At 47.5% G+C, this 18,342-nt stretch overlaps 1 protein-coding gene across 3 annotated transcripts in view; it reads right to left on the reverse strand.

The window, feature by feature from the left end:
* The window catches only part of shd (Src homology 2 domain containing transforming protein D), a 295,420-nt gene that overhangs the window by 57,680 nt on the left and 219,398 nt on the right, over positions 1-18,342 (reverse strand). For all 3 annotated transcript variants that reach the window (XM_033046604.1, XM_033046605.1, XM_033046606.1), the window contains one exon: positions 16,395-16,572. In XM_033046604.1, coding sequence (XP_032902495.1) covers positions 16,395-16,572 — 178 coding nt within the window. The remainder of the gene's footprint in view (positions 1-16,394; positions 16,573-18,342) is intronic.

An 18,342-nucleotide genomic window follows, 5' to 3' on the forward strand; every position in this document is an offset into this window, starting at 1 on the left:
TAAATATTTAATGTCTGTGACCCTGTATTCTCTCACTTCCATTGTTATCAGATACTCCTGTTGCAAACATCCCACGTCCTTTCAATTCAATGACTTAGCCTCGAATCATTACAAGACGCTGAATAATAAAGTGAACCTGGAAATGTAAGGTAGTAGACAAAAATGCTGGAGAAACTCAGCGGGTGAGGCAGCATCTATGGAGCAAAGGAATAGGTAGAGTTTTGGGTCGAGACCATGTAACAGTAAGACCTTAACTTCAGTGTAGGCACAAAAAGCTGGAGTAAACTCAATGGGATAGGCAACATCTATGGAGAGAAGGAATGGGTGATCATAGAATCATAGAAAGTAGGTGCGAGAGTAGACCATCAGGTCCGTCGAGCCCGCACCGCCATTCACTCATGGCTGAACACTAAACAGACACACTTACCCACAAACAGTAGACACAAGACACAGAACACAAGACACTACCCTCCCCTCTATACCGCTATCACCCCTCTCCACCCCAAGAACCGCGTGATCTCCTGGGGGAGGCAAAAAACCGGATAAAAACCCAGGTCCAATTCGGGAAAAAAATCCGGGAAATTCCTCTCCGACCCCAATCCAGGCGATCGACACTTGTCCAGGAGATCACTCAGGTCTACTATACTAACCATACCTAGGTCCATATCCCTGCCCTCTCCCCGTAGCCCCTTATCCCCTTGGCAGCTAAAAAACCATCTATTTTTGACTTAAATAAATTTAACGTTTCTGCTTCCACTGCTCCCTGGGGCAGTGAATTCCACAAACTAACCACCCTCTGGGTGAAGAAGTTCTTCCTCATCTCAGTTTTAAAAGAGCCCCCCCTCACTCTGCAACTATGTCCCCTAGTTCTAGCCTCCCCGATCATTGGGAACATCCTCGGTGCATCCACCCGATCAAGGCCCCTCACGATCTTATACGTTTCAATGAGATCGCCTCTCATTCTTCTAAACTCCAAAGAGTAGAGTCCCAGCTTACTTAACCTTTCCTCATATGTCAATCCCCTCATTGCAGGAATTAATCTTGTAAACCTTCGCTGCACTGCCTCCAGGGCTAGTACATCCTTTCTTAAGTATGGACCCCAGAACTGTACACAGTATTCCAAATGTGGTCTCACTAATACCGTGTACAGCGCATTTAGATAAAGCACTTTCAGATGATTTTTACTACCCTTCCTTCCGTTTTTGCCCCTTTTACATCTAGAGCTTTATCTTCACACATTCTGGATCCTCCTGTCACATTTTGATTTTCCGCTTCCCTAGCCTCCCTTAGCTCACTGTACCCTTACTAAATCACTGTACCTTTAACCAAAAAGCAGAAATGCTAACCTGAGGTTGCACCCAATCAGCTGCTTCCTCTAGTCTGCTCCCACCAATCAGCGGCTTCCCCAGAAACCCTCCCTATGGAGTGTGGAACGTCACGGGATTTGGTAAGCTCTGACCCTCCACCGCTGTCTCCAACGGTCCTGGGTCTCTGTGAGAACAAGCCCCGTGCCCGATTCAAGCCCTCACCGCTCTGACCCTCCACCGCTGTCTCCAACGGTCCTGGGTCTCCGCGAGAACAAGCCCCGTGCCCGATTCAAGCCCTCACCGCTCTGACCCTCCACCACTGTCTCCAACGGTCCTGGGTCTCCGCGAGAACAAGCCCCGTGCCCGATTCAAGCCCTCACCGCTCTGACCCTCCACCGCTGTCTCCAACGGTCCTGGGTCTCCGCGAGAACAAGCCCCGTGCCCGATTCAAGCCCTCACCGCTCTGACCCTCCACCGCTGTCTCCAACGGTCCTGGGTCTCCGCGAGAACAAGCCCCGTGCCCGATTCAAGCCCTCACCGCTCTGACCCTCCACCGCTGTCTCCAACGGTCCTGGGTCTCCGCGAGAACAAGCCCCGTGCCCGATTCAAGCCCTCACCGCTCTGACCCTCCACCGCTGTCTCCAACGGTCCTGGGTCTCCGCGAGAACAAGCCCCGTGCCCGATTCAAGCCCTCACCGCTCTGACCCTCCACCGCTGTCTCCAACGGTCCTGGGTCTCCGCGAGAACAAGCCCCGTGCCCGATTCAAGCCCTCACCGCTCTGACCCTCCACCGCTGTCTCCAACGGTCCTGGGTCTCCGCGAGAACAAGCCCCGTGCCCGATTCAAGCCCTCACCGCTCCGACCCTCCACCGCTGTCTCCAACGGTCCTGGGTCTCCGCGAGAACAAGCCCCGTGCCCGATTCAAGCCCTCACCGCTCTGACCCTCCACCGCTGTCTCCAACGGTCCTGGGTCTCCGCGAGAACAAGCCCCGTGCCCGATTCAAGCCCTCACCGCTCTGACCCTCCACCGCTGTCTCCAACGGTCCTGGGTCTCCGCGAGAACAAGCCCCGTGCCCGATTCAAGCCCTCACCGCTCTGACCCTCCACCGCTGTCTCCAACGGTCCTGGGTCTCCGCGAGAACAAGCCCCGTGCCCGATTCAAGCCCTCACCGCTCTGACCCTCCACCGCTGTCTCCAACGGTCCTGGGTCTCCGCGAGAACAAGCCCCGTGCCCGATTCAAGCCCTCACCGCTCTGACCCTCCACCGCTGTCTCCAACGGTCCTGGGTCTCCGCGAGAACAAGCCCCGTGCCCGATTCAAGCCCTCACCGCTCTGACCCTCCACCGCTGTCTCCAACGGTCCTGGGTCTCCGCGAGAACAAGCCCCGTGCCCGATTCAAGCCCTCACCGCTCTGAGCCTCCACCGCTGTCTCCAACGGTCCTGGGTCTCCGCGAGAACAAGCCCCGTGCCCGATTCAAGCCCTCACCGCTCCGACCCTCCACCGCTGTCTCCAACGGTCCTGGGTCTCCGCGAGAACAAGCCCCGTGCCCGATTCAAGCCCTCACCGCTCTGACCCTCCACCGCTGTCTCCAACGGTCCTGGGTCTCCGCGAGAACAAGCCCCGTGCCCGATTCAAGCCCTCACCGCTCTGACCCTCCACCGCTGTCTCCAACGGTCCTGGGTCTCCGCGAGAACAAGCCCCGTGCCCGATTCAAGCCCTCACCGCTCTGACCCTCCACGGGTGATGTTTCGGGTCGAGACCTTCTGAGGGTCCGAAGAAGGGTCTCCACCCGAAACATCACACATCCCTTCCCTTCAGAGATGCTACCTGTCCTGCTGAGTTGCTCCAGCTTTTTGTGTCTATCTTCGGTTTAAACCAGCATTTGCAGTTCCTTCCTACACTTAACTTCAGTGTACTTGATTTTACTACCTTGTGTGTGCTTCCTATGTACACCTATTAGCTTTCAGACCACAGACTGGTCGGCAGGCATCCTGAAGAGGCAATCAAGTTGTAATAACCAGGCACATTTTACACAAAGCACTGAACTAAACATACTGGCCTTGAAATGCCTACGCTTTGTTGACAACGCTGTGCATATGGAAACTTTTTTCTGGATTGGGAAGTGATGAGGACGATTTTCCAGACTCAATTGCACCACTTTGGAAATTCATCTCTGGGACTTTGGTCATCAATCATGCTTGTGTCAAACGTTGCAATTTCCACCTTAGAATTACTTGGAACAACATAATTGTTTGTGAAAAACTCCTTGAGAGCATTGTTGGTGATATTAGGTCATGTTGTTCTGCAGTGTGTGTATTGTTGGGCGGTCTCACAACACTCATGGCTTTGCAGCGCTGAGCCCCGAATATGTCGAGAGTTGGGAACCTCATTCAGATGGAATTCTTTAATTTTACACCTTTCTCCCAGCACTTTCCAATCCCGTTCCCTTGTACTCACCTTTCCTAATGCCCCAGTCAACACCAGTTTTTTACACTGACCCTCGACTGATCAAACTCCCTATTTTCCCCCTGATTCAGACTCAACAACTCCCTAGTCACTCACTGATAACCCATTGACTCACCAATCTCCCCCTGACTCTCTGGCCATCTTCCTAAATGTTCCATTACCCCTCGATGGCTCCAATATCTCTTGCCCTCTCCATATTTGCCCCCCCTGGCACACGAATAGACTCTCCCATTTAACTCTTGACCTCTGTCAAAGACCCCAATCCAATCTTCACCCACGGCTCCAATCCACACCGTACAGCTTGACCAATCCTCTGATTTAATCCCAACAACCACCCCCAACAAATACCCTGGCATATTCTCAGGTCTGAATTTATTTAACACTTCCTTTTACACTCTTTGCAATGGTGCAGTTTGTGAAGGAATATGCATGCAGGTCATTGATTAACAAACTCATCAGGAAGGCTGGCTTCTTCCTGGGAGCTGAGTTGGATTCATGGGAGATGGGCTTGGAGGGGAGGATGCTCCTCAAACTGCGGAGCATCCTGGACAATGCATCTCACCCCCTCCATGACACACTGGTCAACCTGAGGAGTACTTCCAGCAACAGGATAGAACACCACAGGATCTGTTCGGACGGTATGCGAACTGCAGCGGGTTCATGTTGCGAGGGAGGAAGGAGCAGATGTGGTTCTTGATCAGCCTCTCGAAGCATTTCATGACCACCGAGGTGAGGGCCACCGGTCGGTAGCCATTCAAGCAAGCTGGAGAGGCATTCTTTGGCACTGGTACAATGGTGGACCTTTTGAAGCAGGCACCGTGGCCTGTATTATTTTGGTCTAGTTTACCTAGAATAACTAGTAATTTATTGTGTATTTGTTTGTTGTGCATTGTTTAATATCCCTGTAAAACTGCAGAAAGTAAGAATTTAATCATTCTAGTCCTGGTGTTTGTGACATTTAAATACTCTTGACTTTAATTACAGGTATTAAAAAGATAATCTAATAGGCAATGCTCTCACTTTAATTTGGTCTTGATACATTTATTTTGATTTTATTAGATTTACTTGCTAATTTTTTTTTCATTCCATATCAAACCACCAAGTATTAACCTTTCACTAACAAGCTGTATTGTTCATGTATTTTGGTCTCAGAATATTTCCAGTAACTAATAAGAAAGCAATGCATCAATGATTTGTTTTGATAATGGCTTGAAATCAACAGTCGAGAATGTTTGTTCCATGTCCCTTATTACATTGATTCAACTGCATAATTGTTCAAACAATTATATTGAGTTGGAGTTTGTCAGTGATATTGATCCAATCTAGAGTAATCCGCCAGTCTCATATTTCGCTTGGGCAGCTTACAGTCCAGTGGTATGAATATTGATTTCTCTAACTTCAAGTAACCCTGGCATTCCTTCTCTCTCTATCCCTCCCCCACCCAAGTCGCACCAGCATCTCATTTTCACCCAACCAACAGCTAACACTTATGTTTAAGAAGGAACTGCAGATGCTGGAAAATCGAAGGTACACAAAAATGCTGGAGAAACTCAGCGGGTGCAGCAGCATCTATGGAGCGAAGGAAATAGGTAAAGTTTCGGGCCGAAACCCTTCTTCAGACTGATGGGGGGTAGGGGAGGGGGGGGGGGGGGGGCGGGGAGAACAAAGGAAAAAGGAGGAGGAGCCCGAGGGCGGAGGGATGGGAGGAGACAGCCCGAGGGCTGAGGAAAGGGAGGAGACAGCAAGGGCTAACAAAATTGGGAGAATTCAATGTTCATGCCTGCAGGATGTAGACTCCCCAAGCAGAATATGAGGTGCTGTTCCTCCAATTTCCGGTGTTGCTCGCTCTGGCCTTGGAGGAGACCCAGGACAGAGAGGTCGGATGCGGAATGGGAGGGGGAGTTGAAGTGCTGAGCCACCGGGAGGTCAGGTTGGTTATTGCGGACTGAGCGGAGGTGTTCGTCGAAACGATCGCCAAGCCTCCGCTTGGTCTCACCGATGTAGATCAGCTGACATCTAGAGCAGCGGATGCAATAGATGAGGTTGGAGGAGATGCAGGTGAACCACTGTCGCACCTGGAACGACTGCTTGGGTCCTTGAATGGAGTCGAGGGGGGAGGTAAAGGGACAAGTGTTGCATCTCTCGCGGTTGCAACGGAAAGTGCCCGGGGAGGGGGTGGTACGGGAGGGAAGGGAAGAATTGACAAGGGAGTTATGGAGGGAGCGGTCTTTGCGGAAGGCAGACATAGGGGGAGATGGGAAGATGTGGCGAGTGGTGGGGTCACGTTGGAGGTGGCGAAACTGACGGAGGATTACTTGTATGTGACGGCTGGTGGGGTGAAAGGTGAGGACTAGGGGGACTCTGCCCTAACACTGTTACTAACAGCTAACACTGTTTCCTTTATCATCATTACTTTTCTGCATATCTTTCATCCATTGTTCTTTATCTCTCTACATCATCATCCATATCTCTCATTTCCCTTAACCCTAACTAGCCTGAAGAAAGGTGTTGACCCGAAACGTCAACTATTCCTTCTCTCCAGCTTTTGTGTTTAGCTAGAGTAAATCATATTTGTCATAATTTCTGGGTGAAATGACACCAATTGGACAAAGGACTTCTGGTCAGGATCCATGCTTCTGCATACATTTTGTATAATCTAATACATACTTGTGGTTGTCAATGAATGAATGAATGAATGAATGAATGAATGAATGAATGAATGAATGAAAACTTTATTGTCATTCAGATATACACCTAGACACAGTGCACCTTGAACGAAATTTCGTTGCATTTGACTCTCCAAATCAGGTAAATAGTAAAAGTAAAAGTGCTAGGTGCGTCCATAAAAATGCCTCATGTGCATGGTTCTGTAAAATAAATATATATTAAAAGTTTTTTAAAAGTGTCGATATTTAAAAAGTTCTAGCCTCGGTTTTGTTGAATGTTCAGTAATCTTATGGCCTGGGGGATGAAGCTGTTGCAGAACCTGGTTGTCCCGCTCTTCATGCTGCGGTACCTCCTCCCAGAGTTAAGCAGTATAAACAGTCCAAATTGTGGGTGTGTGGGGGCTCTGGTAATGCCCTTAGCTCTAATCAGACAGCGCTTGTACCCCATGTCCATGATGGAAGGAAGAGAAGTCCCAAAGATTTTCCCGCTGTCCTCACCACTCTCTGAAGGCACTTCCAGTCCGCAGCTGTACAGCTGCCGCACCACGTAGAGATGCAGCTGGTCATGACCGACTCAATTGTGCTTCTGTAGAAAGTGGCGAGGATGGGAGGGTGGAGGTGTAAACTTCTCAACCTGCGGAGGAAGTACAAACGCTGCTGTGCCCGTTTTGCCAGAGATGTAATGTTTGTGGACCAGTTTAAGGTGTCCGTTATATGCACCCCCAGGAACTTGATCCTTTTCACCTGCTCCACTGCTGAGTTGTTGATGCAAAGTGGAGTGTGACTGGGCTGAATTTTCCTTCTGAAATCGACGACAATCTCCTTGGTTTTGTTCACATTTAGGAGAAGGTTGTTCCTGCTGCACCAGCTCACCAGCTGTTCCACCTCCTCTCTATATGCCTGGTCGTCGTTATTGCGGATGAGGCCCACTACTGTTGTGTCATCCGCGTATTTGATGATATGGTTAGTAGTGGACCTGGCGACACAGTCATGTGTCATCAATGTAAAGAGCAGCGGACTCAGGACACAGCCCTGAGGGGAGCCGGTGCTCAGTTTGATGACCGAGGAGGTGTTCTTCCCTACCCGCACAGACTGGGGTCTTTCAGAAAGGAAATCCAGGATCCAGTTGCATAGTATGGTATTGAAACCTAGGGGTGCCAGTTTGCTCACCAGATGCTGGGGGATTATCGTGTTAAATGCTGAGCTGAAATCAACAAACAGCATCCGCACGTGGGTGTTCCTCTCCTCCAGGTGTTGTAGGCCCAGCTTCAATCCCTGCCAATATACCTTGAGATCTCGATAATCACTGTCTTTTGGCAGTCTCTGAAGGGCCAACCCTGTTCTACATTTAGAGCCCATTTCACAAGGCAACTCCAGATATCTCTGGTCACTGCTTGTACACCTCCCAAACTACAGACACAAATTACACACAAATTAATAGGGCAGGATTTAACACATCTTTTATGAGTAGAAACCATAATAAAACTTGCAGTACTTCTATTTTGGGGGAGGGGGAGAAGCTCAGCTAATAATGTTTTAGTACAAAATAAAAGGTGACTTCAGATTTCGACACAATATTGTGGACCGACAGTTTCGCTTTTAGTAATAAAAAATAATAGATAAAGCACTGGAGTAACTCAGCGAGTCAGGCAGCATCTCTGGAGAACATGGATAGGCAATGTGTGTTAGGAATGAACTGCAGATGCTGGAGTAACTCAGCGGGCCAGGCAGCATCTCTGGAGAGAAGGAATGGGTGACGTTTCGGGTCGAGACCCCCCTTCATTCACGGGACAGAACAAGGGTCTTGACCTGAAACGTCACCTGTTGCTTTTCTCCAGAGATGCTGTCTGACCCACTGAGTTACTCCAGCTTTTTGTGTCTCTCACTGGACAATCCTGGCCTCTCGTTTACCTTTAATTTAACTACTGTGCCACCATTGGAGCACAGTTCTCCCATTTCCTCACATGAATGATGCATTTGGATTTTCACAACAACCTGTGAGTCTGTGGAGTGTTTGCTCGCCAACCTGATCCTAGATCTATTGAATTTTGCATTTGCAGGCCGTTGTGACAACCAGCAACTTCTGCAATTAGACTTCCTGAAAGAATTGTAAAAACAAAGAACTGCAGATGCTGATTCATACCAAAGATCAACAGAAAATGCTGGAGTAACTCAGCGGGCCAGGCAGCATCTCTGGAGATAAAGGATGGGTGACTTTTCAGTTAGGGACACCATCAGACTGAAAGTAGGGGGGAGTGGGGAGGGGTGAAGAGATGGAGGCAAGCAAAGACCAGGAGCAACCAGGGCAGGCCACATATTGGGCTAAATTGGGCAGCACGGTGGCACAGCGGTAGAGTTGCTGCCTCACAGCGCTTGCAGCACCGGAGACCCGGGTTTGATCCCGACTACAGGTGCTGTCTGTACAGACTTTGTACATTCTCCCTGTGACAGTGTGGGTTTTCTCAGAGATCTCCTGGTTCCTCCCACACTCTAAAGACATAGAGGTATGTGGGTAAATTGAAAAAATAATTGTCCCTAGTGTGTGTCGGTTAATTTTAATGTTGCGGGATCGCTGGTCGGCATGGGCCCGGTGGGCCGAAGGGCCTGTTTCCGTGCTGTACCTCTAAACTAAACTAAAATGACAGGAATAGGCGACGTTTCGGGTCGAGACCCTTCTTCAGACTGAAGAAGGGTCTCGACCCGAAATGTCGCCTATTCCTTCTCTCCATAGATGCTGCCTCATCTGCTGAGTTTCTCCAGCATTTTTTGTCTACCTTCGATTGGCCCAGCATCTGCAGTCCTTTCTTAAACTAAAATGACCCCAGGCCAGGCAGCATCTCTGGAGATAAAGGTGCCCTAGTAGGCTCATTGTTGGCTGGGGAATGTGTGATTTAAAGAGGGGTACAATGTGGTGAACTGTGGAACTGTTTAAACGACTAGAGTGGGGGAAGATGACATGAGGGGAGGGGAGTGAAAGTAGAAATTAGTTAAAATTAGAAAATTCAATGTTCGTACCGCTGGGTTGTAAGCTGCCTGAGTGAAAGCCGTCCCTGGCTGGTCCTCGTCTTTTCTTGCCTCCAGCTCTTCACCACCCCCACCGGCTACTTCCAGTCTGAAGAAGGATCCCGACCCGAAATGCCACATATCCTTTTTCTCCAGAGATGTTGCCTGAACTGCAGAGTTATTCCAGCACTTTGTGTCTCACTGAAAGAATGAGTTTATTTTTTATTTGAAGAATGGATGAAGGATTTGCTTCCAACCGGCTTTCTGGTTCCTTGTGTAAAGATTAGATCACCGCAGAGTAATAAATCAAAACCTCTCCTTTCATGTCAGTTATATGATCTGTTGAACCAACATGCCTCAAACTGTGGTCAGAAACGAAAAGCATTCTTTTGATTCCTTCCAATTCTACTTTTGTACTTTAATGTTTCATGGAGTCCATGAAAAACAGAATTCTGTTTGCCACTTTGTCTTTTTTACATTGCAGCTTATATTTTTCGTTTTTTTTAAAGAGATACAGCGCGGAAATAGGTCCTTCGGGCCACCGAGTCCATGCCAATCAGCGATCCCCACACACTGACATTATCCTACACACACTGGGGACAATTTACAATTATACCATGCCAATTAGCCTACAGATTTTACGTCTTTGGAGTGTGGGAGGAAAGCAAAACTTCCCGGAGAAAACCACACAGGTCATGGGGAGAATGTACAAACTGCGTACAAACAGCACCCATAGTTAGGATCGAACCCGGGTCTTTGGCGCTGTACGGCAGCAACTCTACCACTGCACCACCGTGCCGCCCCTGATACGTGTAATATATGATGCTAAAACCACTTAAAAAATATCATTACCTCAGTTTAAATTAATTTGCAATTCCACCAAGGTTAAATAAAAAATCTGAAAATATGATAGCTTCATCTTTCCTTCCTTCTCAGCAGATAATTGATCCAGCTTATTTTTAAAGAAGCCAATTAACTCTGAAGACTTTATTATATATCACCGCTATCCTGTACTAATTTTCTTATTGTTGTAACCTTGTCAGTTTTGAACCGCTATTCTCTATTCCTTGTCTCTCTCCTCCAAATTAATGACATGCTTTCTTCACCCTTATCTACACCTTTTGTATTATGTTACATTGCAGACGCAGTGAAACAGCGCGCCACTGTGGAATTTTGCTTCTAAAATCACTCTAATAGGGAGTTAGTGTATCTGGAGGCCCATTTAACAAAGATGTGCTTTAGGAAAAAACCCTTCAAGTCAATTTGTGTGAAGTGCGTACACAGGATAATGGCTTTATCCTGCTCACACATCAATTCCAATCAGCCAGAGTGACCAATTCCCTCAAATTTAAAACATCAATCTTTATTTTCCCTGCTGCGTCAACTGCTGCTCACAAAACCCATTTCTTTAAATCCCTGACTCTTTTACCAAGCTGTTTTTGTTCATCTTCGTTGAAACTACAAGGTCTCACAGCGCCAGTGGAATGGATTGCAGAGAAGAAACCGTACTTATGTCACCCACGGGCAAGTTGAATGGATCCTGCAAGGACCCATCTGCCTTTTTTTTCTCTGTGTAGAAAGGAACTGCAGATGCTGGTTTACACCGAATATAGACACAAAATGCTGGAGTAACTCAGCTGGTCAGTCAGCATCACCAGTTCAGTTTAGGTTAATGTTACCTTCACCGACATACACTGAAAAATCTTTTGTTGCGTGCTATCCAGTCAGCAGAAAGACAATACATGATTACAATTGAGCCATTACGGATATAGGGGATAACGTTTAGTGCAAGGTAAAGCCAGCAAAGTCCGATCAAGGATAGTCCGAGGGTCACCAATGAGGTAGATCGTGGTTCAGCACTGCTCTCTAGTTGTGATAGGATGAGCAGTGTGATAACAGCAGGGAAGAAACTGTCCCCCTGAATCTGGAGGTGTGTGTTTTCACACTTCTCTACATTTTGCCTGATGGGAGAGGGGAATAGAGGGAGTGGCCAGGATGCGGCTCGTCCTTGATTATGCTGCTGGCCTTGTCAAGACAGCACGAGGTACAAATGGAGTCAATAGAAGGGAGGCTGGTTTGGTTGGAGGAAAGGAATAGGTGATGATTGGGGTCAGGTCGGTGAGCCCTTCTATCTATCGATCTTCGCGGTTTGCAGTGCTTACTTTACTGGATTAACAAACCAGCGACGCCGAGATGAAGTTTCACAAAGGCAGTTGTGAAGATGAATTTCACATGCAGTTCATCCACACTGAACATTCATTCCTTTCAATACCAGTGCTTTGAGGTTGAATTAGTACTTCTAGAAAGCTCAGCAAGCTTTCCCCGACAACATCTCTGAAACTCCCAACATCTGGCACCTCCAAGGACAAAGACAACATGTGCATGGAAGTATCACCAATTGCCGGTAGCCCTTAAGGCACAGCTGGGGCAGACATGTATAGCTCTCGATTCATTCTTGCTGGGTCTAAATCCCGGAACTCCCCCAAACCAACAGCAATACCGAATAGTGACAGGCCTGGATAGAGTGGATGCGGAGAGGATGCATCCACTCGTGGGAGAGTCTCGGACCAGAGGCCATAGAGGACGTACCTTTTGTGAAGAGATGACGAGAAATTTATTTAGTGAGTGGGTGATGAATCTGTGGAATTCATTGCCACAAATGGCTGTGGAGACAAAGTCAATGGATATCTTTAGGGTAGAGATTGCTAGATTCTTGATTAGTATGGGTGTCAGGGGTTATGGGGAAAAGGCAGGAGAATGGGGATGAGAGGGAAAGATAGATTGAATGGTGAAGTAGACATGATGGGCCGAGTGGCCTAATTCTGCTCCTACAGCTATGCACATGAACCTATGAACAATTGCAGATGGGTGATAATGGTGCCCTTGCCAGTGACATCCAGTATCGCAAATGAACATTAGCATCATTGTGCTGCCAATAAATACGATCATCATAAGGCTCCATTGCTTCAAGGACATCTTACAGAAAAAATTAATCAGCCATCGCTGTCTGATGGGGTGCCCACTGGATTTAATTGGTAGTTAATGCTTTCAGGTTAAATTATGGATATGCAACAAATGCAACCTGTCAGTATCACCCGCACTCTGGGAGAAAAAAAAAATTCTGAAGGAACTAGAATTTATTGGCCTTAGAACTTAGATGTGGGAGTTAATGGCTTGTAATGTTTTGTTCAATGTTCAAGTGTAATTTACAACATTGACTGTAAAAGCAGTATTTCCCGGTGCTCCAGGTCAATTCTCTCACTTCCAATGTGGCTTTGTAGTGCAGTTCCATCATTTGACTTCATAGTCGTTGGTACCCTATAATACACTGAAGGAAGCCATCAAATCTGTGCTGGTTCGCAAAGCACTCCCACCTCTCCACTGATCTATTCTCCGCACATTGTCATCAACAACCCCTCCACACCCCGCCCCATATTCTACCACCTACACGCCAGGGGAAAATTACAGTGGCCAGTTAAGTTGCCAACCCACATGTCTTTGGCCTGTAGGATGGAACTGGAACACTGGGGGAAGACTCAAAAGGACATGAGGGGAATGTGCAAACTCCACATAGACAGCACTGGAGGTCAGGATCGAACTTGTGTCAATGATGCAACAGCTCTACTCTCTGCACCACAGTGCTTCCCCATCCCTTTCTGCTTCAACTGTCACTAATTATTAACTATTTGGTCTGGAATAATCAACAAATTGTAGCTAATATTAGAGAAAAGATACTCAGGATTGGCAATATCCTTGCAAAATATAGAACTAGAGATACACATGGAAAGGGGAACACGGTGGCGCAGCGGTAGAGTTGCTGCCTTACAGCACCAGAGACCCAGGTTCGATCCTGTACACGGGTGCTGACTGTGTGGAGTTTGAACATTCTTCCCACAACATGCGTGGAATTTTTCTGCATGCTCTAGTTCCCTCCAACACTCCAAAGACGTGCAGGTTTGTAGGCGAATTGGCTTGGTAAAATTGTAAATTGTCCCCAGTGTGTGTTGGATAGTGTTAGTGTGCGGGGGATCTCTGGTCGGCACGGACTCGGTGGGCCGAAGGGCCTGTTTCCACGCTGTATCTTTCCAACCTAAACTAAACAAAACTGCAGATGCTGGAATCTTGTGTTAACTATGCAGGCTGGAAAGGTATTAGCTTTACTGTGCAGTATATACTTATGGAGGGATAATGTAGTGTGTTTGTATGTTTGTACACACACGTAGCAGGAGGTTGCCCTCCTAAGCTTTAAAACAGTTCAGAGAAATGTTGCTATGTGATCACTAATACTAAAAGGGGATTATCATCTTCTCTACAGGCAAAGAAGATTAAAGTAGAATGCAGCGAGGATTTGCTTTGACATTTTCATTGCTGTTGGATTCCCATTAATAGCTGCAGACTTTAAATTCCATCACGCAGTCCAAGCCATTTGTGCACTGAAATAATAACTTGTAAAAATAAATATTTTGATAGCTCATACATATCCAGACCTTTTCTCCGAATCTCCCATGCAAATGATGAGCAAAATCTGCCAGGCATGTGCTTTGATCTCAAGCTTTGTGCAACACTTACTCTCGTGATATTTGTACCAGACAAACAAGGCTGTGAATTGCGAGTGCCTTGGACTGTAAAATTGGTCCACATTAAAGGTTTGGGGCTGCAGAGCGGTTCTTAAAGACCCTGACCCTGAACCTGAGCCATCATCCTTCTGTTAAATTCCTCCTAAAATTGTGTTTGGTTATATACAATCCTTACCATCGACCCTAATGTTCTTGCCAATATCATCAGACACACTCCTAAATGGCTCAATTGCCATCTACTAACCACTTGACTGTGCCTTTCCCAGACTGACTTATGGACACCTCTTTCACCAGAAGACTCTCACCATCGAGGCCACTACCCTCACTGACTGCCACAAAAAGTATTTCCAAATTGGCCTCTTGCAACTATGTACATCACTTTCTGAGAAAACTACTCCCACCTTTCCTCATTGCCCTCCCTAACTATCTGCCTGATTGACTCTTCCAATTGACTCTCACCAACTCTCTTCCAACACATCAACTTTTTATCTCCAATTGTCTTGCCCAACTCTCCCTGACCAACCACTTCCAACCCTCAAACTGTCATACCCTCCCAGCTCAGCTCCCAACCTAATGATAATCCTCATCCCTTCCCTGACCAATTGCTCCCCAACTCTCTGCCTGACCAGCGACCCCCCAAGTGGGCACCCAACAGGTTGCCCCAACTTTCTCTGTGGTTGAGAGCTACTTCCAGCTCTGTCCCCCACTGACCTGCCCTTCATCTCCCACATCGACCTCCACAACTCTCTACTCTTTATTCTTTGCATGGTAGCAGTGAAATGTGCCTGTGGCCAGGGTGGTGTTGGTCTCTGATGATGCTGGCTGCCTTTTTGAGGCAGCGACTCTTGTAGATCCCTTCGATGGTGGGCAGGTCGGCACCCCTGATGGACTGGACAGTGTTCACACTTTCTGCCATCTTCTTTGTTCCCGGGCGTTCGAGTTGCCAAACCAGGCCATGACGCAACTAGTCAGTATGTCCTCAACCTGTAGATCTGTAGAAGTTCGAGAGAGTATCGGTTGACATACCGAATCTCCTCAATCTTCTCAGGAAGTAGAGGCGATGGTGGGCTTTCTTAATGATTGCATCAATGTGCTGGGTCCAGGATAGATCTTCAGAGATATGCACACCCGAGAATTGGAAGTTTTTGACTCCCTCCACCACGGTCCCGTTGTTTCACTTATTTCGCTACAGGTACCATCCTGGAATACCATTGCCTGCCTAGATTAAACTACCAAGATACAACCACACAGTGCCATTTTAATGCTCCTTTGAATTTCCAGGCGACAGTCATAGAGTGATACAGTGTGGAAACAGGCCCTTCGGCCCAAGTTGCCCACACCGCCCAACATGTCCCAGCTTCATTAGCCCCACCTGCCTGTGTTTGGCCCATATCCCTGCAAACCTGTCCTGCCCATGTACCTGTTTCTTAAACAGAGCTTTCCTAAAGTGAAGGAAGCAATACATTGAAGCAGCAAGTTCTTCTCGCAGACTTCACAGCATAGAATTAACTGGTCTGTGTTTTTATTTACGCTCCACATGAAGTTTTACCCATCCAATTTGATCTCATCCAATCAATATTATCTTCTGGTAAGAAAAAACTGGAGTAACTCAACAGGACAGGCAGCGTCTCTGGAGAGAAGGAATGGGTGACGTTTCGGGGTCGAAACCCTTTTTCAGACACTTATATTATCTTCTGTTCCTTTGCCAGGCTTCTAATTATCTGACTTTCCCTAAAATGTTGGATGCATAAACTACATTCTGGGATAGCCAACTACGTCAAAAACAAGACACATAGTCCTGGAGTAACACAGCAGGTCTGGCAGCATCTCTGGAGAAAATGCATAGATGACGTTTCGGGTCAGGACCCTTATTCAAACTCTTTCCCGACCCGAAATGTCACATCCAGAGATGCTGCCTAATCCACTGAGTTACTCCAGTACTTTGTGTCTTTTCTTGTAAAACAGCATCTGTAGTTCGTGATGTCTTGATATATTCTCATTGCCGGCTGAGTTAGAACATCTCTCTTATTCCTCCATCTCCGCCTCTACGGCCACGTTTTAACCCAGACTTGCTACCAAAACCCCCTCTGTGATTCCTCCTGCCCTCTGACTCTGCGAGACTGATGAAGGGTCTCAACCTGAAAGGTCACCCATTCCTTCTAATCAGAGATGCTGCCTATCCCGCTGAATTACTCCAGCATTTTGTGACTATCTCGGACTCTACGACCACGTTTTAACTAGACTCGCTACCAAACATCTCTGTGAATTCTCTTAAATTCCAGACAGGATCTATTGGTGATTTCCTTCTGTGTGCAAATGCTGATCTCTCCCCTAATTGACCGGACCCCAGTGGCTTGGATGGTTTGACACTTACGCTTGTTTCTCCAGCGGTAGAGCAGGGTCCACTCTCTCGGGTAGGGCGGAGCAGTGCTCTGGAGTCTGTGTCTTGCTGTATTTTGACCCTCCGGCCAGGGGGCTGAGCTGTTTCTGTTGCCTCAGTCGATCTTTGGCAGAAGGAGATGACCGGTCCCAATCGCAACCATCAAACTGGACTGTAAAAAGACAGAGGTGCACGTTAGTCAAACGGTCGAAGAGGCGGCCATTTAACCCATCGTGCCTTTACTGACTCTCTGAAAGTTTTTTTCAATCAACCCCACATCCCTGTTTTTATCCCATTATCCTGGAAATGTGTCCTTTTCAAATATCCAATTCCCTATGGAAAGCTACAGTTGAAACTCCTTCCATCCATATTTCAAGCAAAAAAACAATTACTTTGTCCAACCCCTTCATGGTTTTGAACATGTGCTTTTTCTCCTCCTGCTTTCAGAAGAACAGTCTTGTTTTCTCTGGTTGCCCCCCCACACTAGGGAAACCCTCCATTCTAGCTTTGATTCTGATCTGACCCGGGTTCAATCCTGACTGCAGGTGCTGACTGTACGGAGTTTGTACAATCTTCCCGTGATCGCGTGGGTTTTCTCCGGGTGCACTGATTTCCTCCCACACTCCAAAGACATACAGGTTAGTAGGTTAATGGCTTTGGTAAATCGTAAAAATTGTCCCTGGTGTGTGTGGGCAAATGTACGGGGTGATCGCTGGTCGGCATGGACTCGGTGGGATGAAGGCCCTGTTCCCACACTGTATCCCTAACCTCCCAACTCTAAATCTATACTGGCATCTTGCAACTTACGGCAACATTGCCCTCCTCATTGTTGATAGCTCACCTAAATCTGTCTTGAATGTTACATGCAGGAATAATGCGTGCACACTGGGTAATATGGAGGGTACCAGCAGAGCCGAGTCCGATGGTCACCAATATATTCAGAGGTTTGGGATCAGTTTGGATTTGGTGCACATTCTAATAAATCAGTTGGGGTTGAGTTATGACATGCTGCACCATGGGAGGTCATGTTGCAGTTGAATAAGACGTTGGTGAGACCTCATTTAGAATATTGTGTTCTGGGCACCGTGTTATAAGAAAGATATTGTCAAGCTTTAAAGGGTTCAGAAAAGATTCACGAGGATGTTGCCAGGACTAGAGGGTGTGAGCTATAGGGAGAGGTTGAGTAGGCTGGGTCTCTATTCCATGGAGTGCAAGAGGATGAGGGGGAAATCTTATAGAGGTATGCAAAATGATGAGAGGAATAGATCAGGTAGATGCACAGTCTCTTGCCCAGAGTGGGAAATCGAGGACCAGAGGACATAGGTTCAAGGTGAAGGGAGAAAGATTTAATAGGAATCTGAGGGGTAACTTTTTCACACAAAGGGTGGTGGGTGTATGGAACAAGCAGCTAGATGAGGTGGTTGAGGCTGGGACTATCACAACGTTTAAGAAACAGTTAAACAGGTACATAGATAGGACAGGTTTGGAGGGATAAGGACCAAGCGCAGGCAGGTGGGAATAGTGTAGCTGGGACATGTTGGCCGGTGTGGGCGAGTTGGGCTGAAGGGCCTGTTTCCACACTGTATCACTCTATGACTATGACTCTGCCACCCTATATGTTTATACAGTGGAGAGTCTCGAGCCAGCTTCAGTGGGATGATGGTGGCATGTAGGTTGGGGCAATGCCTGGGATTGGAGTTGAATGCGGGGAGATGGAGTGTGGGGATGGTGGTTTTGTGAGACTGTACGTGCTTGGGCAATGGGGTTGTGCGGGGACAAGGAGTGTGTGAGTGAGGGGGGATGTGAGTGAGGGCGATTGTGAATGTAGGGATGCAAGAATGGAGGTATAGGGTTCTAGAGTCATGCAGCATGCAACCAGGTTCTTTGGACTCACATGGCTTCATGTCTGCACCTATTTATACTAATCCCATTTTATTCTTCT

This window comes from Amblyraja radiata, chromosome 29, assembly GCF_010909765.2.
Source record: "Amblyraja radiata isolate CabotCenter1 chromosome 29, sAmbRad1.1.pri, whole genome shotgun sequence".
In the NCBI taxonomy this organism is placed as follows: domain Eukaryota; kingdom Metazoa; phylum Chordata; class Chondrichthyes; order Rajiformes; family Rajidae; genus Amblyraja; species Amblyraja radiata.